The sequence below is a fragment of the Stegostoma tigrinum genome, chromosome 16, assembly GCF_030684315.1.
Source record: "Stegostoma tigrinum isolate sSteTig4 chromosome 16, sSteTig4.hap1, whole genome shotgun sequence".
NCBI classification, from domain to species: domain Eukaryota; kingdom Metazoa; phylum Chordata; class Chondrichthyes; order Orectolobiformes; family Stegostomatidae; genus Stegostoma; species Stegostoma tigrinum.
In genome coordinates this window covers 14,796,258-14,822,982 of record NC_081369.1, presented here as the reverse complement: position 1 = coordinate 14,822,982, position 26,725 = coordinate 14,796,258, and the positions used below count along the sequence as shown (strand labels likewise).

The following is a 26,725-nucleotide window of genomic DNA, read 5'->3' as shown; positions in this document are numbered from 1 at the left end:
GTCAAACTAGACGGGATTCAGCCACATCATCTAACTCCAGCACACTTGGAAAGAGAAATGCACTGAGATGGTTAAACATGTAGCCCCAGCCACCACTTTCCCCTTCAGGCAGTGAACTGAACAGCCATCCCCAAGTCCAACCAATTACAGCAAAATGGCATGGATTTCCATGCAGTCCCACAGGTCAGGTGTGGTGAGTGTCAACCAGCCATGACTATCATCAGCTCCCTCGCTCTCAGAACATACTAAACACCGTGGGCTGTAGCACAGGTCAATAAGCAACACAAATATATTGCACTCTGATATCTGATGAGGTGCTCAATGAAATGTGAAAAATCTGCAGCTTTCGTTAATAAGCATCTGCCATACCCAGCCTAATGGCTGAAAGAAGCAGCTTAACAAGCGAGAGAGAGAGAGAGAGAGAGAGAGAGAGAGAGCGCGCAAGAATATGAATATGATAGTGAGGGCTCGGAGGCTATTCATTACTGATTGGTCAAATCAAGTATAAGAAGACTTATCACTAATTCAGCAGAAGTCCACCACACAGCTCTAAAATGCCTAAAGACCGGCTGAATGTTCATATTTTTTGACAACACAAGCACATCAGCAGAAACCTAGCAGTATAATGGGGATGGGTGGGGTCTGCAATTGGTCGGTGGATGACATTGTTGGACACGGGAGGGACACAACTGACTCCAGGAGACACTGTTGCACACTTGATCTTGCATTTGTGATGGTATAACTACAGTCCAGTGTAAACTAAGTTTACGAAGTGCCATCAATCCACCACAGGATTTTCGGATTCCTCCTGTGTTATGTGGAACATTTTACATCTGAGAGAACAGGCCTAGGAGGGCCTGCTGGAGGTTACTGACCATTGTTGACCTGCAGGCCACGCTCATTGACACATCTAATCACAAAGTAAGCACCAGCCATTATCTCCTGGTCTCAAAGCAGATCTCAACACACATAAAAGGGCAGATTACAAACAAGTGCCCCGAACAATCACTGGATACGCTGAGCTCGTGAACCATTACAAATGCAGCCGAGGAAGTGAGTATGATGCAAATGTGAACATGCAACCACACTTCAGTCCTGCCTCTTTCCGAGGGTCAGGGCGGGTTAGTCAGACCGTGAATTACTCTGATCAATTACCGTGTTATTTGAAGTAACTTGTTAAAATTAGCAAGGACGAATGCACTCACTCAGTGAAACAGTGAGTCACAGTTGCCATGGGAACTGGGGAAAGATTGTTTCTGGACATTCGATGACTATTTCACTACACCATGCTGGGAGTGAGGCTGCGGAATTATATGAGCTTCACAAAATCCTTTGTCAGCCCTTTGAAAAAGTCTCCAGTTGGACACCGTTGACGACATGAATACCTGGTGCAGTGTAGGAGTCCACCAGGTCAATGGCAGAGGGTGCAGTATAGTCACCTCGACTCCTATCTTACTGTAGTTATATCTAACAGTTCTCTCTCACACACGCGCATTGCGCACACACACGCAAAATAGGTGGCGAGTTCACCGATTGAAAAAAAAGACCCTTTCACCCGATTACGACCTGGTGAGGAGCATCTTGAACCTGTATATTGTACAGTGTGTGACCATGAGAGCCCCAATCACAATAGCCTCAGTAATCTATGTGACATCATTACACCTGCCTTGCCCTTATGATCTGCCCTGAAGGTACAAACATCAGGCATAATGGACTAGGCAACAAAACAGCCAATAAGTGAAGCCAGCAGTGGCAAAAAGCATTTCAGAAAAGCAATAGCACTTTCAGAAACTCAAGCTAAAAACAAATGCCTCCACTACTGGCAAAAATCAAGCAGATTTTGTACCAGATTTGGTTCAACTTGACTGTTTCATTTTGGATCTTCTGGAAATCTTTAAATTAAGATTAAAAAGCTGAAAGTTTCAATCTACCAGTGTTGGTATTTCTTACCAGAGAGGGACCTGGCCTTGTGAAATCATTAACAGGTACAAATTGGCTTAAGCTGCCTGATTCAACATAACCAGTTCTGAAGAGGTCCCATGGATCCTTAAGGACAAATGTTTTAAAATAAAAGTCAATGACAGTGAAAACACAAAGCTGGAACGTAAGGTAGGTTCTGGTAGCCAACTCTGGTAGACTCTATTCTGGGAGGTTTCAGACTATGACTTTTTCCCTTCAACAACGCTTTTCTCCATTTCCAATAATTGCACAAACAATTAAAAATCAAGTGGAAATAACTCATTTTTTCTAATGCTCCTTTGATGTTTTTATAACTTTGTTTCAATAATACTGAACTAACCAAATATTTTTCCCAATAGGAAATCAAAATGCAAGGGCAGGGCCAGCATTAATCACCTTCAACTTCTTCACTGATGCCTCTCCCTAAGTTCAGAACTGGGGAGGTTCTAAATATTGCCGTATTCCGTTCCAATTGCAGTTCCTTAGATACTGATGAACCATGGCAACAAAGTGTCCCATCTACAACAGGAATTGCAGCAACTCGACAGGGTCCCTTTGATAGTACCTTCCAAATCCATGGCTTCGACCATCTAGACATCCAATGGCAGCAAATGCATGGAAACACTGAGACACCATCCTGGCTTGGTGTCACTATTCAACATTTCTCTATTGTGGCTGCAATCACTGCAGTGAAATTCGTGACCCACCAACGCTGGGGAGGTATTTCCAACAAGTATTTCCGCAGATCGAGAGGTTGGCACTATTTTGTGAACGGCAACAGAAACGGGTTACAAATCTTGACTTAGCCAGTAACTTCCATTTCAGTAGGTGAATAAATAAATGAATGATAATGCTGGACCAGTGTAATGAGACATCAAACGATATTGTCTCCAGTGAATAGCATGGTTTTTTTTTGCACAAGAACACACATAGCAACACGGGCTGGGATAAGGTGAGGTCCGAACAGATGGGCAAGCATTTTTAGTGAACTGCCATATTTATGTTGTAGGGGTTTAATTTTCATAAGCAATCCTATATTTTAAAAAAAAGTAAACTACCATTCACATTTCAGGGCATTCCAGATTGAAAAAAGCTCCAATGACGTGTGATGTAAGTATTTATTATTTCACAGAATGTGGCCATCACTGACCAGGCCAGCATTTATTGCGCACCCCAAATTACCCTGAATATGATGGTGGTGAGCTGCTTTCTTGAGCAATTGCAGTTTTTGAATGTTGGTACACCCACAGTGCCATTCGGGAGGCAGTTCCACAATTGTCACCCCGCGACAAGGAAAGAACAGCAATAATGCTCCAAGTCAGGATGGTGTGGGGCTTGGATGGGACCTTGCAAGTGCTAGTATTCCTATGTATCTATTGCCCCAGTCCTCCGGGGCGATAGAAGTCACAAGTTGGATTCTTCTATGTGGAAGAAGCCTTGATGAATTGCTGCAGTGTATCTTGTAGATGGTACACACTGCTACTACTGTGAGTCGGCCAAATGAGTAAACATTGAGGTGGTGGTGTTGATCAGGCTGGCCATTTTAGCCTAGATGATGTCAAACTGCTCTTGTGCATTTTGAGTTGTACCCATCCAGGCAAGTGGAGGGTACTTCATCAAACTCCTGACTCAAGTCTTGCGGATGGTGAACAGGCATTAGAGAGACAGTAAGGGAGTTACACATTGCAGAATTCCCAGCCTCTGACCTGTTCGTGTAGCCACAGTATTTGTATGGATAGTCCAGTTCAGGTTCTGGTTAACAGTAAACCTCAGGGAATGCATAGTTGTGGATTTAGCAATGGTAGTGCCATTGAATGTTAAGGGAAGACGGTCATATTCTCCCTGGTTGGAGAGTTGGTCACTTTCTGGCAATTGTGAGGCACAAATGTCACTTACCACTTATCAGCTTAAGCCGGAATGTTGTCCAGATCCTGCTGCATTTGGACGTGGTCAGTTTCACTATCTGAGGAGTTGCAAATGATGCTGTGCATTATGCCACCATCAGCAAAGACTCCCACTTCTGATGGAGACTAAGTCATTGATGAAATAATTAAATCTGGTTGGGCCTAGAGCACTATCCTGAGGAACTAATGTCGTGAGTCCGATGTGACAGAAAAGGGTCTGTACCCGTGATCAATCATATGGCAAGTCACTGAAGCAGTGTTGCACTGTAAAGAAAGCAGAAATATTCCACAGGGATGAGGAAGGTAGTGGGAAAATCAGTGGTGGGATGAGACAGAAGTCAGAAAGCATAAAACAGACATAAAGTGCCTACTGCATTTTCCCAGCATTTACTTTCAGGAAGGGGAGAGAGTTCATATTTAACAAAGTGCAGTTTCCAGGCATAGTGATGATTATGGTTATTTGGTGCCACCTCTCTCCAGAGAATAGTCATTTAATGACAGTATCAAAAGACCACAAGTGTCTGGGTAAATCCGAAGCAGTAAACAGTGTAAACATCGAATGCACGGTCCAGGAAGAGAGTACTACTTACTTCCTGCAGTCAGCAGAGATGTGCTGTGGGACTGTGTAACGACAGTCCATAATCATGGTGAGCGTCTCGCTGTCATTAACCTCATGGAAAGGTGGGTAGCCACACACCAGCATATACAGGATTACTCCCAGGCTCCAGATATCTACAGCAGAACAAGGGTGACAGTTAGAATTCTGTTTGTTCACATTATAAATCTTTTAAAAAAAAACCTCTGTTGATACCTTGATTTTGTAAAACATTTACTGCTGCCCATGTACTTTTCGACCACACACTGTGCATCGATACGACAGTTTTTTTTGTGTATTAAGAAACATTTTCAGGATTATCAGTTTCGAAGAGCAGACTGTCTAAGGTTTTCATATTCCCTCAATGTTTCTAACTTTACTGAATCTAGTGTGAACCTGCATTAGTAAACGAGGAGTTGCAGCATTAAAAAACTCTGCCAAAGTTAACTTGTCTGTTTGGGGCCTGATGCAGCTTGTCAAAACATATACTGATTAATACTAAAACTAGGTGGGGCATCCAGTCAGGACTGGTGCTATGTAAGATACAGGCTTTATAGTATTATTTTTAACCTGGAGCGGAATCACAGATGGCTAGTTGCTCAACATCCTCACAGCACGAAGCCTAGGCGATTTTAACACTCACTGTGATACTTTTCCGCAAGTTAAAAATCAGCATTTTTTTCCACGTGGGATATTTCTAGGGCCAAAATGCAATTTAGAAAGCATCCTTTAGCACACATTGGGGAATAGCTGTTCAGTTCACAAATTGCCAATTACTGTATAGTAGTCAATCACAACAAAGCTGCCTAGTAAATAATCCTGCAATCTACTTGAGAAGTGACCTCTTGGCATCCTCAGTGGCTTCACTTCTTTATGAGCACACAAAGCATTGCACAGCGAGGCCACAGCAGTCCAACTCAGCAAAGGCACAAAATTTTAATTATATTTCACAAAACCAATATCAATCACAAAGAGAGAACAGGGCGAGATAACAAGTGGCACCCACTTTGATACGAGAAGTCCCCGACGTGGTCACAAGTTACAAAACTTGCACTATTTGGAACTGGATAGGGACAGAGTCCGCAGCTTCATGCCCATCATTCCTCAGATCCCACAGTCACCATGCCCCAGGGACGTAGTGAGTAAAAGCCAGATACTGTCTCACAGTGAAAAATTCAGAAGTTTTAGTTTGGACAAATTAGCCAATTATTGGTGTGACACTGCAGTGACACATGGAGGTGGAGTTAATTCACTAACAAGTTTTGTCCTTTATTCTGTATGGAACAGGAAGCGGACTCAGTGCTCAAACACAACCAGAAAGTCTCCCATAGATTTCAGTTACAAAGCACCCTTCTGAGCTTGAGTTGCAATAGTCCACACTTTCTCAGAGTCAGCAGGTTAAGTGAATCAGCAAAGTGGTGGCAGATGGCGCATAATTAGGGAAAATTTAAAGAAGGGCCCATTCAAAATAACGGCTAAACATTGTCACTCAGAGGTACCTGGATGTCCTTGTACATGGAACACAGGACGGTAATGAGCAGATGACTGCAAGCAATTCTGAAAGTGAATGGCATGTTAGGCTTTACCTCAATGGAGTTGAAGCAAAACAGTGAGGAATTCTTCATGCAAACGAACAAGGCTGTAATAAGATCTCAGCACTGCTGCATTGTGTGCAGCTTCCATCTCTGGAAGGAAGGACATACTGGCCTTTGAGGGGTGCAGTGAAGATTCACCTAGATCAATTCCTGGATAGGAGGGTTGTTCTACGAGAAGAGTTTGTGTAGAATGGGCCTATATCTTTAGGGGTTCAGACAAATGAGAAGTGATTTCATAAAGCTCGGAGAAGGGTTGCCAGGGTAGCCACTGAGAGGATGGTTCACTTTCACTGGAGAGACTAAAACAAGAGATTACATTCTACAGGTAATGCACGGAAGGTCATCCAATTAGAACTGAGATAACGAGAAAATTCTTTGCTCAAAGGATAGTAAATCTTTGGAATTTGTTACGCAAGACAGTTGTGGATATTCAGTGGCAGCATATCCAGAGTTGAAATTGATAAATTTACAGACTCCAAGAGATTTGAGGACATGGGGATTAGACAGGAGAAGTGCAATTGATGTTGACAATGAAATGTTATCTTTCTGAATGATGGAGCAGATTCCATGTCCCATTCTTGCTTCTATCTTTTGTGTCCTTACATTAAGCTAAAATGTCTCCCAACATCTCCAAATGATGGAAAAAGAGCAGGGTAAAGTCATTTCAGATAGGAAGTTAACAAATGACCAGACTGGATTCCATCTTATTAGTCTGACGTTAAGTACCTGTTTGAACAGAACCTGCTGGAAATAGGCAACATTTGTAGGTTTCCTTTCCAATTACTTCCAACAGATCCCACATTACACATTAGACATTAGATTCTCTCTAACAGTTTGAATTTCGGGCTTACTTTTTCCCAGATAGCCATCATTTATTTGGCTCACAAGCCTAAGAACAGCAAATGTCTATTTCCTAATAGCTGTCGGTAACTGTCAAAATGAGAAGACACAAAATGATACATTCGTTGAATCAGTAAATGGATATATAGCAGAGCATGCTGGGACATCTAAAGTAATTGGAAGGAGACAACTTAGGAAATGAACTTCTGCTGTTGCGGCCTATCACTGTTTTGTTGCTAAGCAACACCTGATGGCTTCCTTTGCTGAGTATCCTGTCTGTTGCTGTGCAGCAACAGGAAGGATTGTTCTGGAGACAGAAAGTAAACGTTGAGTGACACAGACAGACAGTGGCACGTGACGCAGACAGACAGTGGCACGTGACGCAGACATGGATGCATGTGCGAGAGTACAAATGGAGGCGATCGGGCAATACAAAGTGCTTAGCCACATGAGAAAGACAATCCATCCCTAAAACGTGATGTCAAAATGTGAGGCTGGATGAACACAGCAGGCCAAGCAGCATCTCAGGAGCACAAAAGCTGACGTTTCGGGCCTAGAACTCTGATGAAGGGTCTAGGCCCGAAACGTCAGCTTTTGTGCTCCTGAGATGCTGCTTGGCCTGCTGTGTTCATCCAGCCTCACATTTTGTTATCTTGGAATTCTCCAGCATCTGCAGTTCCCATTATCCCTAAAACGTGATGTTTCTGCTTTCATGTGTGACACGCTGCTCATCAAAACTAGGCACCCATCCCCATCCGGGTGCACAGTAGTTAGCACAGGATGGGATTAAAAAAAGTACTGCATTTTTGGTGCCCCAGGAATCCTTTCAAAAAAAACCATTTTACCTTAAAAGAGATTCAACTGTAATACAAAATGATAAGAACAAATAATTATTTCTTCTCAATTCTTAAAAAAAAGCTTTGAGCAGCTGAGACTGTGACTTATACCTACAGATCTTAGTGAAGTACAGCACGGAAACAGGCCCTTTGATCCAACTCATCCATGCCAACCAGATATCCTAAATGAATTCCGAGGAAGGGTCACCAGACCCGAAACATTAACTCTGATTTTTCTCTTCACAGATGCTGCCAGACCTGCTGAGCTTTTCCAGCAATTTCTGTTTATGGTCCTAAATAAATCTAGTCCCATTTGCCAGCAGTTGGCCCAAGTCCCTCTAAAGCCTTCCCATTCATGTACTGATCCAGATGCCTTTTAAATGCTTTAATCTTATAATTTTACCGGTTTCCACCGCTTCCTCTGGCGTCTCGTCCATACACGCACCACCGTCTGTGTGAAAAGTTGCCCCTTTGAAACCTTTTCCCTCTCACTTTAAACCTATGCCATCCAATTTTGGACTTCTCTGCCCTGGGGAAAAAGACCTTAGCTATTCATCGTGATGCGATGTTGGAGTACAAGTTAGCTTTGGAATGAGACTGGGCCCCTTGACTTGTCCCACAGTGTATGCATCTCACAAATCTCGTCAAATTACCTTATTTTCTCTGGAAAGTCACAGTCCTGAAAGAAAACTATAATGGCTGTGGTAGACAGGGGTGTATCAAACATATGAATGTGTGTGGGGAGAGTTAGGTCAGAAATATGTTTGTGGAAGCTCTGGAGGTGTGTGAATGGATGTTGGGAGGGTTGGATGTACATCGGTATGTGTGGACATATGGAAGCTGAAGTGCTTCCCTGGTGTAAGGTTCTGTGCAACGTCTACACACAGTTAAGGGAAGGAGCTCATGAACACACAGATGGAGAACCAACAAACCCCATTCAGAGCAGAATTAGCTGGAGCTGGAATCTTTATAAGGCTATAGGTTGCTTAAATTGAATAGTTGCACAGTTGGGGGGGGGGGGGGGGAGAATAAAAGTTGAGCTCTCAAGCCTATTTTAAATCTCTTTTTACATCAAAAATACTTTGTGGTAGAAATGAAACTGCTGACCCTGCCACTCATCAATTATTAAACGCGTATCAACTATTTAGATATTGTGCAGTTATGTTCTGCTGAAACGATAGGCCTGTTATTGATTTCTTACATGCCAATTTTAGTCAGCGCTAAAAGCTCTATGATTAATGTAATACTGGTGGTGGTCCAGGATATCAGGTTTCTTTGCAGTTGCTCTTCACTTCTCAGGCCAATTTGCAAAGTCTCCATCAGGGAACCCTTGGAAGGCTGCTACAGCCCACAAAGCTTCTGAAGGCTCTGCCAACAGTCTCCGAATAACCTGAAACCAGAACTCTCCAGAGATATTGCTTCATGTGTGAACAGCTCTCGCTTGCTAAAATGTACCGTGTTATGTTCAGAACGAAATCCTTCAAAAACCAACAGCCCCTTAATACCTGCCCACTTGCCCCCCTGGGCACCTAGAAAGTGAGCCAGATTACAAATCCTGTACCAGTGCTGCAGCTTTCAAAGCAATCCATCATCCAACAGGAAACCAGTGTCAGAAAATGTGAAGCTTTCGCGTTCAAAGCAGAGAACAGTACACATTTGGATATTCATTTATGTGGCCTTGTCTGCTTTCTTGCCCAGTAGTATCCTGACCACATTTTTAAACTTGCAGATTCCATCCTCAGATTTATTACTGGCAGGTTTGAATCAGAATCAGAATGTGGACCAGAATGGGGGCTATCGCTCTACGCCAACTGGGAGTGGCCCAATGAATGGCAAACAGCAAGAAATGTTCTCAGGAAAGGCTGACTGCAAAGGTTACAGGAAACATCTGACTAACAATCTCAAAATCGCTGATGTTAGAAATATTACTGTGTTGGAAACAAAGTTTGGGCTGCGTGAGAAATATTCCATCATGCCAAACTTTACTCGCTTTGTTCACACTGGTGAGTAATCAAGAATTGCATCACTGCAAAGGGGCTGGACAGATACACAGGACAAGACAACTCAGATACCTCCCCTTCCCATATCTGTGGATGGATAATTGTCTCATTTTATCCTTCTCCCTGTAGATGATTCTTCCTTTGCTCTTAAACTGTAATTTTCTCCTTGTTCTAGATTTTCCCTCTTCCTCTTCTTGTATCGTAATGCTTCACATAAATAACACCTACACTAAAATATCACTCAAGTCTAGTCTAAGCTGCGCAAGGTGACACATTGCCTCCTCTCAGTCTGTCGAAGCAGTGAAATAGCGATAACATCACTGGCTAGTAATATAGAGCACCCAGACTAATGTTTCTAGGGACATTGGTGGAATCCAAGTTCAATAAAATCTGGAATTAAAAACTAGTCTAACGGCGACTATATAATCTGGTTGTCCGATTGTCTGGATGACTAATGTCCAATACGGAAGGAAATGACGTTTGCCTCGCCTTAAGAGCAAATACTCTTAACTGCTCTCTGAAATGACATTGTAAGTCACTCAGCTATATCTAACGGTTACAAAGAAAAGAATGAAAGTGGATGTCCCATCAACGCACAGAAAATTACAATAGCAAACCCAGCCCTGTGACCCAGTACTATTGTTTGCAAAGACCTCTTCACCAACATCAGGGTTTTATACCAAAATTGGGTGAGGGATCCCACACAGTGTGGTCAAGCAACAGCCTGACACAGTCATACTCATGGAATTGCATCTTAAAGACAGACAAGCTCCCAGACACCACTGTCACAACCCATGGCTACGTTCTGTCCCACCAGCAGTGGCAGCACCATCAGGATAGAATTACTCTAGGAGTCCTCAACATTTGCTCCTTGTGACATCGGGTCAGACATGGGCAAAATGACCTCCCACTGGTCACCATTTACCCTACACAACTTCCCTTCTAGTTGAGGAATCAGTTTTCTTTCACGTTGAGCACCAGTTGTAGGAAGCAAAGAGGACCACAACGTCCATCACTAAGACTGGCTCGGTATTACTGCTACTGGCCAAGTCATAAAGGCATAGCTGCTAGACTGGATTGACAGAAAATACTGCATGAACCAACAAGAGGAAACCATCTACTTAACCCTGTCCTCACTAATCTCTCTGTCACATATTTGTTTGTCAATGACAGTATCAATAGGAATAACCACCACACAAACCTTGCGGAGAATTCTGCCTTTACGTTGAGGATACTGTCCATTGTGTTGCATGACACTACCACTGTGCTAAATGGGACAGATTTCAAATAGATCTAGTAACTCAAAACTGGGCATCCATGTGGCGTTGTATTGTATTTAACTACAGTCTGTAGCCGCATGCCCTGACAGACTCCCACTCTACCAATATCATCAAATCAGGGATCAACTCTGGTTCAACGAGGAGTGCACCAAGGCTTGCCAAAGGCAGCACCGTGCACTTAATTTCAGCCTTGTGAAGCTGCAACACAGAGCTATTTGCAAGAAGTGGAAGCAGCATGTTACAGGCATGGTTAAGCAAACCCTCAACCACCAGATTAGGTCTAAGCTCTGCAGTCCTGCCACATCCATTCGTGAATCAAGATGGGCAGTTAACTGATTCACAGAGGTGAGATGGCTCCACAAATATCCCCATTATCAATGATGGGGGAAGCCCAAAACATCAGTGTAAAAGTCATTACTGAGGTTTGTGCATCCACATTCAGAGAGAAGTGTCAAGTGATGATATAAATTGGGGTCCTCCCGAGATGCCCAGCATCATAAATGCCCATCTTTAACCAACTCAATTCACTTCACGTATCATCAAGAAATGACTGAAAAGGTGGATGCTGCAAAGGTTATGGGCCTATACAAACGGATATTGAAGTTTTGTGCTCCAAAACTAGCTGCGTCCCTAATTAAATTGTTCGACCCAACCATGCGGGCAATTTCCCAGGAACATCCTGTACACAAACATCAGGACAAATCTACCCGACAAATTAGCACCTCACCAGTAAGGTGATGCAAATGGCTGTCAACAGTGCAATGGAATAAGCCAGCAAATGTAGCCTTCAATCAAAAACGGGCAAAGGAATTCCAGAGGTGAGGTGAGATTGCATGCATAAAGGCAGCATTTGACCACGTGTGGAATCAAGCAATGATGCAAAACTGGAATCAGTGGGGATCAGGAACCCTCTGCTGGTTGCAGTCATACTTGTCATGTAGAAAGGTGGTCACGGTTGTTGGAGGTCAATCACCTCAGGACATCTCCTCAGGGTAGTGTCTCATACCCAACCATCTTCAGCTGCTACATCAATGGCCTTCCTACCACCAAAAAGGAAGAAGATTTCCTGAGATTGCACAATGTTCTGCACCAGTCGTGATGCCTCAGAGACTAAAGCAGTCTATGTCCAAACACAGCAAGACCTGGGCAATGTCTAAAGTTTGGGTTGACAAGTGACAAATAACATTTCTGCCAAGCAAGTGCCAGGCAACGGTTATCTCCAACTAGACAGAATTCAACCATGCCCACTGGCATGGAATGGCTCTGAATCCCCATCAACAATCAACACCCTGTGGCTGACCGTTGCCCAGAAACTGAACTGGACTCGCCGTATAAACGGCTATGCAACCAATTTGGAGGCTAGAAATACTGCAGCAAATAGCTTTTCTTTTGTGTTTCCCTAAGGCAAAAACAAAACACTTGTCATTGAGGCTAACAGTCCCTCGGTTTAGGTACTGACAGAAGTTTAATACAGCCTTGGCCCCAAGCGAAATGAGAAGAAAATTAGAGGGAGTTACTTTAACAAGCAATTACATTATTTGGTGATTCTCAACTGTGCGAGTGGCATCCAGTGGCCACATATCAAAACGCCAAAGAGACATTGGCAGCAAGTGGGCAAGGACATGACCGGTAAAATAAACTGCAATGTTATCCATAGTACGGGAAACTTGGAAAAAAAACATTATTGGTGAGAGACCAAGAAATGTTTTCATTCAGAGGATCATGGATATTCTTGTCCATGTAACAAAAATCTTACAATTAAACCACAGCAAGCATAGTAGTTCGCATTACAAAGGGATTAGTGTACGAGAGAACGTTCTACTACAACTGAACAGAGCATTGGCAAGACACACCTGGAGGACCATGTCCAGTGCTGGTCACCTTACCTAAGGGAGCACGCATTTCCCCTACAGGCAGTACAAAGCAAGTTCACAGAACTGGAGAATGGGCTGAGGACATTTTCCACGAGGAGAGTAGACTGGGCTTATATTCCTTGGAGCTTGGAAGAGCGAGAGAAGTCTCACCGACACAAAATACTTACAGAACTCAACAGGCTAGATGTTGAGGAATTCTTCCCTGGCCGGAGAATCTTGGACACAGACTCACTGTCTCAGGATTAAGATGAGGGCAAATTTCTACATAGAGTGGACTGATTGTCTTTGGAATCTTCTACTCCAGAGAGCTGAGGATGCGCAGTCATTGAGTAAATTCCAAACAGAGGTTGACAAATTTTTAGATGCGATAAGAGTTAAAGGATAAGGGGCTGTGTGTGAAGTTAGAGGTCCATAATCTGATTAAACAGTGGATCAGGTTCAAAGTTACAAAAGGCCTACTCCTGCTTCTTTTTATTATGTTTTTAAACATATTTCTATAAATGGCTGTGGCATTGCCTGTGGACTCTTCAAGAGCGTTTCTTTTAAAACAAAAGAGAATGACAATTAATTAATTTGGAAGGCAGACTTCAAAAATTTGCTTTGCAAAGCCACCTAATGGCTAAAGCCACCGATATCATCACAACGTCTAACAAGGCAAGACTATGGAGTGAATCTGTTGCTAAACTAAACTGCCACTAATCTGACTGAACAGCTTCAGATGGCAGTGCAAATTCCACCATGGGAAACGGCGAGTTTAAGTTCAACTAATTAATAAACCCACAATAATAAACTAGGCCCAGTGATGACAACAATAAAGCTACTGGGTTAGTACAAATACTGGTATCACTGGTGTTCCTCAAGTGAAGCAAAGTTGTCAGCTTTATCTGGTCTGGACTGGTCTGCAAGTGACTCCAGGCTTATAGCAAAGGGGTTGATCTTTAACATCATTTGGTTGTATGCAAGAAGCCAACCTTCTCAAGGACGATTAGGAATGGACAACATAAAGGCTGGTATTGCCAGCAATGCCCACATCCTGGAAATTAATGATTAAAAATAAAATGACGGTTGAGAAAGCAAAACTGAATGGGAAATGTTGAGGAGCGGTTATGATGGTAGACGGTGATACAAGGAGGTGACAAGCTTTCAGCAACAGAAATTGTGGCCTGTCGTCAGGAATGGCATGATCTAATTTTAATCTTGTAAAGCTCATTGATGAGGTACTAAATTGATGCTCCAAAATGTTTTCCAAAGGACTACGGGATTGTTAAGTGGAAAGTTCAATGTTAACATTATTCATGAATGAGGTTCCTCATTCCCCTCACCTCCAGAAATAGTAACAAATTGGTCTCCTGATGCCAGACTAGAATAAACTGTGGATCAGAAACAGAAATTAAATCTAGAACCTTGGCTGTCTCTAGTCGTTCCCATGATAGCCATCAGCTAATTTGTTCCCTTATGGCGACGGAGGATAGGGTACTTTCATTTCCACTGTAAAGCATGTATATATTTTTTAATACATAACTAAGTTCTGAGTAGGTTGAACATTAAAATTAAATCCCAAGCCAGCACTAAAGGAACTTCCTCTTGAAGAGTCCAGGAAGTTCCCTCCTCTGCATTTCTCACTTTGAACTGATGAGCATAGCTTGGAAAACAAGCAGCGACTCTGTTGTGCAGATCTGCAAAAAAAAAGTTGGGTGTGGGGAAATTTTACTCAGTAAACCATCTGTAGTAAAACAATTTAAAAAGTTGACATTTTTCCTGAATTTGCTACGACATCAAAGTAAAATGCCCCTTTGGTGTTAGTGTTTAAGTGCTGACTTGCTCCTGTTATTCAAAACAACAATAGCAATCTGTCAAATCATAACATGGTGTCATTCTTTGCCTCAAAGTGGCTGGGTCCAGCTTCATGACCATTATTCTCTTCACTTGACTCAATGAATATCGGTTTGTACTCCTCTATAATCCTTTGCGTTACTGGGTTAGTAATCCAGAGGGAGGATCGAACGATCCTGAAATAGGAGTCCAAATCCCACCAAAGCAACTGTGGAATTTCAATTCAATTAAATGAATAAAACCCGAGAGAAAAGCTGATACTCAGTATCGGGTGCCCACTATATGATTAGATTGTGACTTGGGTGGATGGGGTTAGGGTGGGAGTGGAGGGAGGTGTAGAAAAGTGGGAAATAATTTGGACTTTGCCATTAATTAAAACACTAGTTAAAAATGATTGCTGTGACACCTGAGAACCAACAGGTTACTTGCCCAGCAGTCCTGTGCCTTGAGAAAGTCAAAACTGCATGAACTAGAAGCAGACTAATTGGTTTGAACATTTTTACCTTCCCATTGGCCGCCAAACCGCCCATCTTTACACTAAACCACGCCCCCAGCCTGCTGTACCTTGAAACACAATCAAGAGGTGTTGATATTCAGTTTCATTAACTTTCTTTCCTATCTCTTTCTTCCTTCACTCTACTCTCAGCACTTCAGAGCTGCACGTGTCCTTATTAAAAGCTAACCACCAGTCCTTTGTTTCGAAGTTTGAAATTACAGTAATCAAGCAGTTTTTTACAGATGTGAACACTCACATCAGGAGCTCAACAGACATTTCAGCCACAAGCTTGCTCCACCATTCAATAAGATTGTGACAGGTCGGTTTGTGTTTCAAATGCCACATTCCCATCTCGCAGATAACACTAGATTCCTCTGCACAATTCGATCCAGAATAAGTCAGCCCTCACTCTTCTAAACTCCAGTGGAAACAAGTCTAAACCTGTACAACCTGCCTTGAAGTCAGCACCCTCATTTCAGGTATCAATCTCATAAACCTTGTCCATCTTTCTGTATTTACATGTTTACTTGTATTTACATCTTTCCTTAAACAGGAGACCAAAACTACACTCAGAATTTGGGATGTGGTCTCACCTCTACAACCAAAGCATTGCATCCTTCCTTGTACATTCAATTCCTTTCACTCTAAAGGATAGCATTTCATTAGCCCTCTTTATTATGTGTTGTACCGGCACACTTGTTTGTGAGCAAAATGGGCAAATGATCTCCCACCTCAACTTAATACCCAGGTGACCAGTTGAGAATTCATTGCAATATTGCTGCAATACTCAGTTCCATTTTACATGAACGTCAATTCAATTCAACTCCTTGGAAAATGATTTATCCTCCTCTTAAATAAACCCTGAATCAATGACTCTACACACGTACAAACAGATTCAAGAACAGCTTCTCCTCCACTGTTATCAGACTTTTGAATGGGCCTCTTTAAAGTTAATGTTAATCTCTCTCTGCACTTTCTCAGCAGCTGTAACACTGTATCCTGCACTTCATTCTGATACGCTGCCGCAGTTGTATAGGACGATCTGCCTGTAAAGCATGTAAGACAACACTTTTCACTGTACCTTGGTACATGTGGCAGCAATACATCAAATCAAATGGCTGAGAGTACATTAGGTGAGAGTTGGGTCTCAATGATAACACACAGTGAGGCAGAAGTTGCAGGCTCACTGACATATTAAAGGGGTACTGCGCTGTTTGCAAACATTATTTTTCAGATGAGACACTAAGCTGGAGGTCCAGGCTGCCTTCTAAAGCAGATGTAAACATCAAATGGCACTTATGCAGAGCAGGTACGTTATCCCCAGTATCTTAGCCAATATGTAGCCTTTCAAAAGCAATGATGAAATAGATTGTTTGTTCTTCACTATATTGCTGTTTGTGGGAGCCTGCTGCATGCAGATTGACTGATGGGTTTCCTACTTTACATCAGTCGCTACACTTCAACAAACATACTTCATTCATTGTAAATCACAATAGGATGGTTCCAGGGTGTTGACAAACATTATAGATCCAAGCATTTTCTTCCTCCTTTGAATGGTTTCCTGGCTGCCATGATCTCCAGCAATTTGAACCAAACTAAGCAATGAGCTGAGGTTAGCGCTTCAAAGCTTATTTACGTAAATTCTCAACTCCATGATGGCTAGCCATTGATTGCAGAAAAGCATGCAAGGCGATCCCCATTAATGTGGTCGCCACACAGCTTTTCATGAATGCAAAACACACTGTAGCTATTAGAACACAGTGGAAAACTAAAAATAGTTCACTCAGGGGTTTATGGGATGGAAAAGAAATATCCCACAAGCAAACTAGAAAAGGGTTTAGTTTCCTCCTCTTAAATAAACCCTGAATCAATGACTCTACACACGTACAAACAGATTCAAGAACAGCTTCTCCTCCACTGTTATCAGACTTTTGAATGGGCCTCTTTAAAGTTAATGTTAATCATGGCTGCCATGATCTCCAGCAATTTGAACCAAACTAAGCAATGAGCTGAGGTTAGGTCGTACGTTTCGTACGTGGCCACAGAACCCATCTTCTCATTGCAATGATCAATACAAGTTAGTCACAGCATATTGCCCTGGGAACTGACAGATTGTTTTGACCAAGACCGAGGACCCTTTTGCATTTTAATCTGAAACACTTAACAGGTCTGGTTTCCTGCTTCTTTCTGCCATACGTCTGTCATCCTGCCTCACGGCGCCAAGACATCTGCCAACTATTCACTTATCTCACGAAACCTTGCGTGTGACTGGGCTATCTAGCCTCAACCCCATCCCTCCCCCACCCTCTGCTGGAATGAGAGTGTGATGCAGCTAGATAAATATCAGAGAAAAGGCAGTTTGGTTTCCATTCACATAATCCACTCTCGTTCCCAGCACTCAGAAACTAAAAGGCTGCCTAAATAGGAAACAGATGGTACATGGACACACACACACACACAGACACACACACAGACACACACACAGACACACACACACTCCAAATAGTAGCCACTTTGGAGAATATGTCCCAATTTTACCACAGAAATCAAAAGATACAATATATTGAGGCTAATTTGCACGAGCCAGGGATTGGGATGTGAGGTATTTATTTCCATTTATTAATTTTCCACCCTTTCCTTTTATGTACTACACTAAAATCTCATTCTCAAGCTTAAAGAATTCATGGACACATTCCAAGGTTTTGGCCTTTGATTTCCTATGTACTGCATTCCTCTTACCTGTATTGCAACAAATTTCCAGCAACTTCTTTTCACTTTCATGTGCAGCGCACATTGCTCAGTGGTTCAGAAACTCAACTGAGCAACACTCTTTTAAAAAGGAGAGAATTATCTTTTTGAATGTACCCCTTGGACATCTGTACAGGGTCTTGTGATAAATGTTTTGAACCACATCCAAATGTTGCAATGTAGCAGAGTACGAAGAATGTAATGTTATATTCAGTCTTTCTTCCTCCAACTCAAATTCTAACTAGAACAGTTGAACTTAGTTAGTACTAGGGATCGTATACCTAGCTTCATTCAAGGAGGATTCTGGGGGCAGGATGGAATTCAAATGTTATTTCGCTTCTATCCCTGGATTTGTAGGAACTGGGTTCAGCACGTTTTGTCTCACATGCCGGAAATATTTCAGGAGATTTGTTACTTTAAGCCCTTTCTGACACACTGGGACCTCAGGCAAACAGGATGTATACAGTGTACCCCTTAATGGGATCCTTGGAAATTAGCTATGTAAATCAACATGTTGATAGGGGAGATAAATATTCACCAGAAAAGGCTCCATTTAATAAGTGCATTGAACTGTTAGAAAGACACTTTAATATTGTGTGGAGGAGTTCAGTTTTGAAGGTTCTTGGAGAAAAGAATTCACTTTAAGTTTGGTGGACATAAGTGGAGAACTTTGAGGATATTGAATGTTCACTGCGGACAGCAGAGAGTATCTTCTTTTAAAAAAATAAACAAGATTTCCAGGAAATCACAAGCTTAGTGAGAACTGCTATCTTAGTGTAGACCATGCTGCTAGACCATATGGAACAGTGACTGGCTTGGAGAGCTTTTTGTTTCATGTGGTTCAGTCAGAGGAAAGTCTGCAAACGACAAGCCAAGTCGGAGGAGAGCATGCTGAGTACATTTGGATTTGGAGGAAAGTTTGCAGAGCACAAGCTGCCCAGCTGATTCCTCTCATTTCTGAAAATTAAACCTTCAACACAGTTCAGGTAGAAACTTCTTTGTACTTTTGAAACAGTGATCAAAGAGCATTTCAAGATTGTATTTTCTCAAGAAACTGAGTCTGCAAAGCTTAAGGATATTTTTAGGCAATGATTAGTGAGGACTACATGAAAGAATATGACTGCAGACTTCAGAACATCCTATACTTTATCCTTTTTGCCTTCAAGAATAAGCTGTTGGACATTTTCTTTCTCAAAGAAAACCAACTGCTGCAGAGAAATCATGAATTTCCTGTTTCCCCGAAAAGTACACGTGTTTGTATGTATGTTTTGGCAATATTTATGGGATAAGCATTGAAACTTCTAGGCTGCTGGCTGTGTATGTTAACTTATTCAGTAAAAATGTAATAATTAGTTTTGATAATAGCACATCACTGTATCTATTGAGAAGCCTGGTTGATAGACATAACAGTGTGAAGCTGGAGGAACACAGCAGGCTAGGCAGCAGAGGAGCAAGAAAGTTGATGTTTCGGGTTGGGCCCCTTCTTCAGAAATGGGGGAGGGGGAAGGGAGCTCAGAGAGAGGATGGGTGGGGTTATAACCCCACTACAAAGCCTCTTCTAAGGATGCTCACCTTGAACAAGTTACCCTCCTCCCTCGGGAAAGACTTCAGTGGATCTCTCTCTCACTGCAACCCTCTAGTAATCTCTTCGACTCTAAAACTACTCAAACACATACTGAAGCACCCTACTTGCACTCGTCTATCACCATCCCACCTACCTTCCCAGCCCCACGTCTCCTCTCTCTATTTATTTTACAGTTCCCTTCCCCCCTCCCATTTCTGAAAAAGGGGCCCGACCTGAAACATCAACTTTCCTGCTCTTCTGATGCTGCGTGGCCTGCTGTATTATCTCGGGCTCCAGCATCGGCAGTTCTTACTATTCCTGGGTTGATGGACGTTTTGTTTGAAACCCATTTTGGATTTAATTGGCCATGCTATCAACTTGCTACTGGGAAGAAACATTGTTACTTTATGTTGTGATCCATGGAGTGATGTAACTAAAGCAACATAGCACTTCTCCAGCCTAGACCGCAACAATACAGTAACTCTACTGGTAGCAACTCTCACCTTCTCCTGCTATACTTCTACGTTGCTGCACCACATTATTAGCTTTCAAAGATCTATTTGATCAGCAGACAATTATTTGCCATTCCCATGCTGGACTGGAAACATAAGCACCCAACCCCACACCTCCATAAACACTTCAGGCGGCGGGGGGTGATGCTTCCCTCCTGGGGTTTCTGAAATCGCTTGGTAACGTGAAAGCTGCTCTACTCTAGTCACAAACAGTCTGAGCAACCAGTCATTCCATACAGACTGTGGATCAGTAATGTAAGATTTCCATCACTGGCCCCATGGATACTCCTCGGCCATCAGGATATGTTGATGAAGAAGCGAAATGAAACCACACAGACACGCTTTCACATTCCCCAAGGAGTACAACTACATGGGACAGGCTAGCCTGCAGGTCATTGTGTTGACAATGCGGTTGACTCTTAACTGCTCCCTGGGCAATCAGGGATAGGCAATAAACGCTGCCTAGCCAGCAACACTGCCCATGAATGAATAATACACAAAGTTGTTTGTCTATTGGCATTAGTGCAGTGAACTCCAGGGCATCAATGGCTTACATGTCTAGCGACAGATGTGAAGAGTTTATTCTGGTTTTCCACGTACTGCAAAACTATTCACGCATTCTTTCTGAATAAATTATAATGGCTCCATGCATAAGGGATCAGACCCCATCTTCCAGTTCTGCTGTCCCTCTTCTCTTGCAATAATGTAGTAACCAAATTGCTAAGCAGGTAGATTGGTGTTGCCAACCATAAAACACATCTCAGAAGCAAATACATCAAACAGGTGAGCTCAATGAACAGTTTTAAATCCAATCAGTGCTTTGCATCAGCCACCAGTCAGTAACTCGCAGCTAAACCCAATTCCAATAAGTTCAATTGTCATAAAGAGCAGCAAAAGGCTTTCTGTGTGAATACAAGATTTTTAAAAAATCTCTTTATACCATCGAGTCAATCAGAACAGACCACGGGTGTATATAAGAAACATTAAACTGGCACCAAGCCCAGAAACAGCAGCCTCCGTTCCCCACGGATTCACCAATTACCTGCAAAATTCAACTTTAGAAACTGCAGTAAAATAGAGGAGATTACTCGTCTACACAATTTATTTTGAAAAATAAACCTTTGGCCTGGTTAGTGTAGAAATGTTTTAAATTGACATTTTTAAAAAAAAACCTCATGTTTCCTTTGGAAAGTCATGTCAATAATAAAAAGAGAGCAGCTTTGAGACACCCCGATGTGCTGCAATGTCAACATCACAAAAATCGACTTGACAAACATCATGGGTTTATTATTCAGCATGTGCACTGCAATTTTTAACGCATCCTGGACTGCTCCCTCCCCATTGCAGGTAAAAACCTAGCCATCAGGTGTGAGACACTATCTCTGTTTTGTTGTATATCACGCCGGTCTGGCCCATTCCCTGAACCTGCCTGTTGCAGTCACCCAAGCCATCTTTAATTCATCTGGACATCTAAGATGGAGTGTGTCCACAGGGACACCACGTACAAACCTCTGAATAATGCTGGGGAGGTAAGAACACAGCCTATACCACCCTCCTCCTGATGACCACCTTTGTGTGTGGCTGCATCAAGCTGCGTGTAGACCCTCGATACGCAAACTCTAAACGTCTTTTCGTACCAAAGCTCTGCCTGTCCCCAGTGTTGTGAAGGATGGGACTGATCTCGTTGCCTTGGAACACTCCAAGTATTTTGGGCTATTCTGTATCTCCTTTTCTTCGTGGAGAAATTTGCAAAGAAAGATACCTTTGTCCGCAAGTCTATCGGGAAGTGGTCAGCACATAGCATCCTCGAGACTGCAGGAAAAGGAGACGATGGATCCTATCACTTGGTTCTCTGAGCAGACTGTCAAAGTCATCTGGCAGAATGTCTCACCACCAGAACTTTCCAACAAGCAGCAAGATGTTGTTCGGCTGGTGGTGAGAAGCTGAGAGATCTTTCACGTATGCCAAAGCTCTCTGCACCACCATACGTTGCCCTCAAAGTGGCTGGAGGAGGGAGGTACACACTGCCACACATCTCCTTTGGGAATGTGCCTTTGCAAACAAAGTCTGGAGAAAGATGCAGTGGTTTGTGTCAAGGTTCGTCCCGAGCAGCTCCGTGACAGCGGACTCTGTGCTCTACAGTCAGTTCCCCGGGACGCGCACACAGACGAACATCAACTGCGTCTGGAACACCATTAACTCAGTGAAAGATGCTGTTTGGCCTGCCTGAACCTTATTGGTCTTCCAGAGCAAGGAGATGACTTTGACTGAGTGTTGCGGACTGACACGTTCCAAGGTCCAGGACTACGTGCTTAGGGACGCACTAAAGGTCGGGGCAGCTGCCACCAAGGTGCAGGGGGGAAAGACCACCATCTAAGGTCTTTCTGCCAAAATTAAATGGGGGTCCATTCAGTTAACAGACAGCCGCAGTGCCTCAAATATATGTAAATATAATCTTGTACAAGAGAGAATGCCTTTGGTTTGTTTGTTGGATAGAGTCAAAATCCAATGTTTGTTTGGTTCTTCATATGCTAATGTACAGAATCAAACTGCTTTGGTGACTGTGTCTGTAGATAGATATTTTTATGAACAAAGTACATTTTTGAAATAAAAATATTAGTGTCTCCTGAACAACATTTATCCCTCAACCAATATTCAACAAAGCAGATTCGAACATAGAACAGTACAGGTTCTTTGGCCCACGATGTAGTAACTAACTTTTACCCTAAACGTAAGATCTATCGAACCTCCACGCCTACATTATACTATCATCCAAATACCTAATAGCCGCTTAAATGCCCCTAGTGAGGCCAACTCCACTACCCTCTCCAGCAATGTAATCCATGCCCCTACCACTCTCTGAGTAAAGAACCTCCTCTGACATTTCACCTATATCTACCTCCATTCACTTTAAAATAATGCCCCCTTGTAATAGCTACCTTCATCCTAGGAAAAAGTCTCTGGCTGCCCACACTATATATACCTCTGATCATTTTGTACACCTCTATCAAGACACTTCTCATCCTTCGTTGTTCTAAAGAGAAAAGCTCTTTTGGCATAATCACAATGATTTGTTGGGGCTTCCTGGGCACAATTTGGCTCCTGAGTTTCCTACATTGCATTGATGGCCACGGTTCAAATGTATTTCATTGGCTGAAAAGGCTTTGATTTATTCCTGAAGTGATGAATGCGGCTATATAAATACAAGCCTATCCTTCTTTGTTATGACCCGTAACTTTGATGCAGACATTCTCATCTGGATGAAATTGAGATAATGATTTAATAGAGCTCAGGATAATGTTAGCAACCAAATAAATACCCAGCACTACATTTACACTGTTACAGTGGTTGCTTACTCCCTGCTACCAGTGACCATAAACTTCAACGAGCTGCTACTACAGCTCCTGTCTTCCACTTGTTTACTGCAGCAGCAGTTCAACACTTCACAACAGTTTTCACAGCCTACATTTGTATATGCAATGGGAGCCCAATTTGCCATGAATTGGCAACAGGTCCAAATCGACCCATCCTAAAGCCCAGAAAGACAACTTTGCTCTGCCTGACAGCTCCTTAGATAAACTCGCAAAAATCACTACAAATCTTTACACATTTCTTTCTTTGAGGGAAGGAGGATTCCCATCTGAGCAAATGCTTTCCTCGATGATGTTCTTCATACTTTACCACCATGCTTCTGCTTGCCCAATGACAATGGAAAAAAAGTGCTGGCCTTATGCTGCCCAAGTGACCACTGTCAATTGTCATTAAAGCCCATATGATTGACTACTAGTTTCTCAGAAAGGAAATCTGCTGTCCTTACTTGGTCTGATTGATGCGACTCCAGGTCCACAACAATGGTTGACTGTTAACTGCCCTACAGCTGATTAAGGATGAGTAATAATTGCTGATCTGGCCAGCCATGCCCTCAAACCTTGAATGAATAAAGGAAATGTAAGTATTTTTTACTTCTCATTCAATGTCATTCTTCCATTTTGTTGTTGCCACAGGACTTAAAGGGGGTGGTTAAAATCTGGATGATCTGAACCCTCACCTTTGATCTTTGTCACACATTAATGATCTTCACCTTCACAGCAAGGTGCAATATCTGTAATCAAGTCAGTTTGATGGATTTTATATCCTGTAAAATAAACCCCTAATAATGTCAAATCTGCAGCCTAATCAAAGAAATTGTGGATCAGGAGAGGATTTGTGCTATTACATTGGGAAAACCTAGCTTCCACTTATTCCAATTGGGATCTGAAATAATGATAGATGCTAATGCCAAGCTTAGTTCAAACTCCAATTCCTAGTCCCAGTGGGTCATTTCCACTTACCTCATTTCCACATCACTGCATATTAGCATTTCCAGATTTAGGAGAGAAAGAACAAAATTTTGAACGCAGAGATGTCTAATGATTTTGTTGATGAATGCACAATAACAGCCTGCACATCCTTCATTCAACTCCATTTTCACATTATTTCCTAATGATAATTATTCTTAACCCACCGGGGGGTCAAAAGCTTTTGACGGTTTTCTGCCAACACCATCTGGAGAAATGACACTCATCAAATTCCAAAAACAAACCTCTGGGAGTTGTTATTGCAGCCTGATTTACATACGTTGAATGACTATGTAAAAAGTCTGAATTGCCGTGATTTGAGGACAGTGTTGTGTAAGCCGGGAACCTATTGCTTCTGGGGTTTATGCAATGTAGCCACGTCGCTACCAAACCTCCTCTGATTACCACCAACTTACACCCAATCTATTTGCTGTTTGAGATATTGATATCTCTATCAATCTCACCTTCAAATGCAAATCCAATTTGGAAAAGTTTATCCTTCAATATTTGGGAGAGAGCATCAATACGTTCCAATGTGATCTTTGCCTCAATGGATCACTACATGCAATACAATTTAAGGGACAACTGGGCTTACATCAACATTTCCGCCACAGCCAGGGGTTAAGGGAGTTAACCTTTTGTTTACTGGAAAAAAAATGAGTTGTGGAACATAGCTCAGGGTACCGAAGAATCAAAGATTAAATAGGTGATTAACAAGATTAATCAGAAAGTAGTAGTTAGATGGCTCTAATTTTGAACGCACTAGGCTCTAGACTGTAGATGGAAGAGGAAATAAAGGAAGGATGGAGTGTTCCACGCTTTAAGTTGGATTCGGATTCACTTGAAGATTAAACAATGCATAGGGTGAGGATTTCAGAGCAGGAAGAATACAGGAAACTGGAGGACAGCTCGTGACCTTCCTTTGAAAAAGAAAATCACATGTTGTAGAATAACCAAAGAGGACAGTCATTTGATATTTTTCCCACAATGGCTATTAGTTTTACAGGCTATGGAGGAAGACGGAGGTTTGTTCATAAAATCTGCACTACACAATTTAAATTGGTTCCATTTGTGTATTATTGTTGCCAATAAAGTGGGATTTAATTTTCAATGAGAGCTGGAAAAGAAAATGATGCAAATACAATGCAATTCAGCCAAGGAGAAGAGGAATCAGGTAATGGAGATTCATTTTTAAATATCACTTCCCCAGTATTTACCTTTAGGCTCAATTTTAGGCATGCAAAGTATGTCCCACACAATTATTTCAGTAAAAAAAAATTATTGGAAAATCTTTTTCATTGTTATACTAATCCAGGTATACTGCGGAAAAAAGTTTCAGTAGTGGAGGAATTGGTCAATGTTACTGGGCTTGAAAAAAGATGGTCTTGATGCTGGGCTGCTGGAAACTGACAGTGGAAATGATCATCAGGTGGATGAAGAATGCAGCCAAAGCTGTGCTTTGATTGGGCTCTGTGGAGGAAAGGGTTTCTCTTGCACAGACTCTGAGTTAAACACTCGACCTGATCCTTGGAGAACAGAGATGGGTAAAACTGCACTAGGTTTCATTGAACAGAAAAGAAAATTAGTGGTATCTATAAATACACAGCAAAATATAAATGCCAGTTTAATAGTTGAGTGGCATGTCCTTATTTGTCTTACATTCATGTGCGAGATATATTTGGAGAACCTGTTTCTTTCTAAAACTAGCTCTATTGATTTGGGGACTGTAATGACTAATTTTTCACTTCTGTTTAACGAAGGCTTACCACTGCCGAACATGAACCCGTCAGAAAACAAATGAAACAGATGAGTAAACTTGTCAACTCTAGAAACATTTTCCCAACAGTACCTTTCCCAGATTCGATTTGAAAGATGTGTCATTAAGCAAACCTTTAGAAAAGGGATTACTGTGGTTAGCTTCCTAAAAAAAGTTTTATCATCAGATACTGGTGCTACATAAAGGCCCAGAATAACCAAAACAAGCACAAGGAAGTACAATGCTTCACCACTTCTGGTTAATTGACATTTGGTTTTCTGCTATCTATAAATTGTATTAATTTCAATGTTTTCCATTTAATTTGATTAAAACGTATACATGATCCAGAGGCATTCATGATCCAGGAATAACATTCCATTGGATCTTTTTCTTTAATCTATGTAGAAATCTTCATCTTCGCATGCAATTTCCTGGTTGTTGAGTTACACCTCAATCCAGGCTCACATCTGCTTAAATTCTTTCCAAACAATTTTAAAAGCAAGAATAGCAGAAGAAGAAGAAAAAGAAATGAGGCATACAAATCAGGCATATGCTTGTGCCTGCAGGCTGGCCAGGAATTACCTCTGTTTAAAGCA

At 42.1% G+C, this 26,725-nt stretch overlaps 1 protein-coding gene across 1 annotated transcript in view; it reads right to left on the bottom strand.

Annotated features, from left to right (window-relative positions):
- snrkb (SNF related kinase b) overlaps positions 1-26,725 on the bottom strand; it is a 109,359-nt gene that overhangs the window by 22,792 nt on the left and 59,842 nt on the right. The window contains exon 3 of the mRNA XM_048547206.2: positions 4,454-4,595. Within this exon, the coding sequence (XP_048403163.2) occupies positions 4,454-4,595 (142 nt within the window). The remainder of the gene's footprint in view (positions 1-4,453; positions 4,596-26,725) is intronic.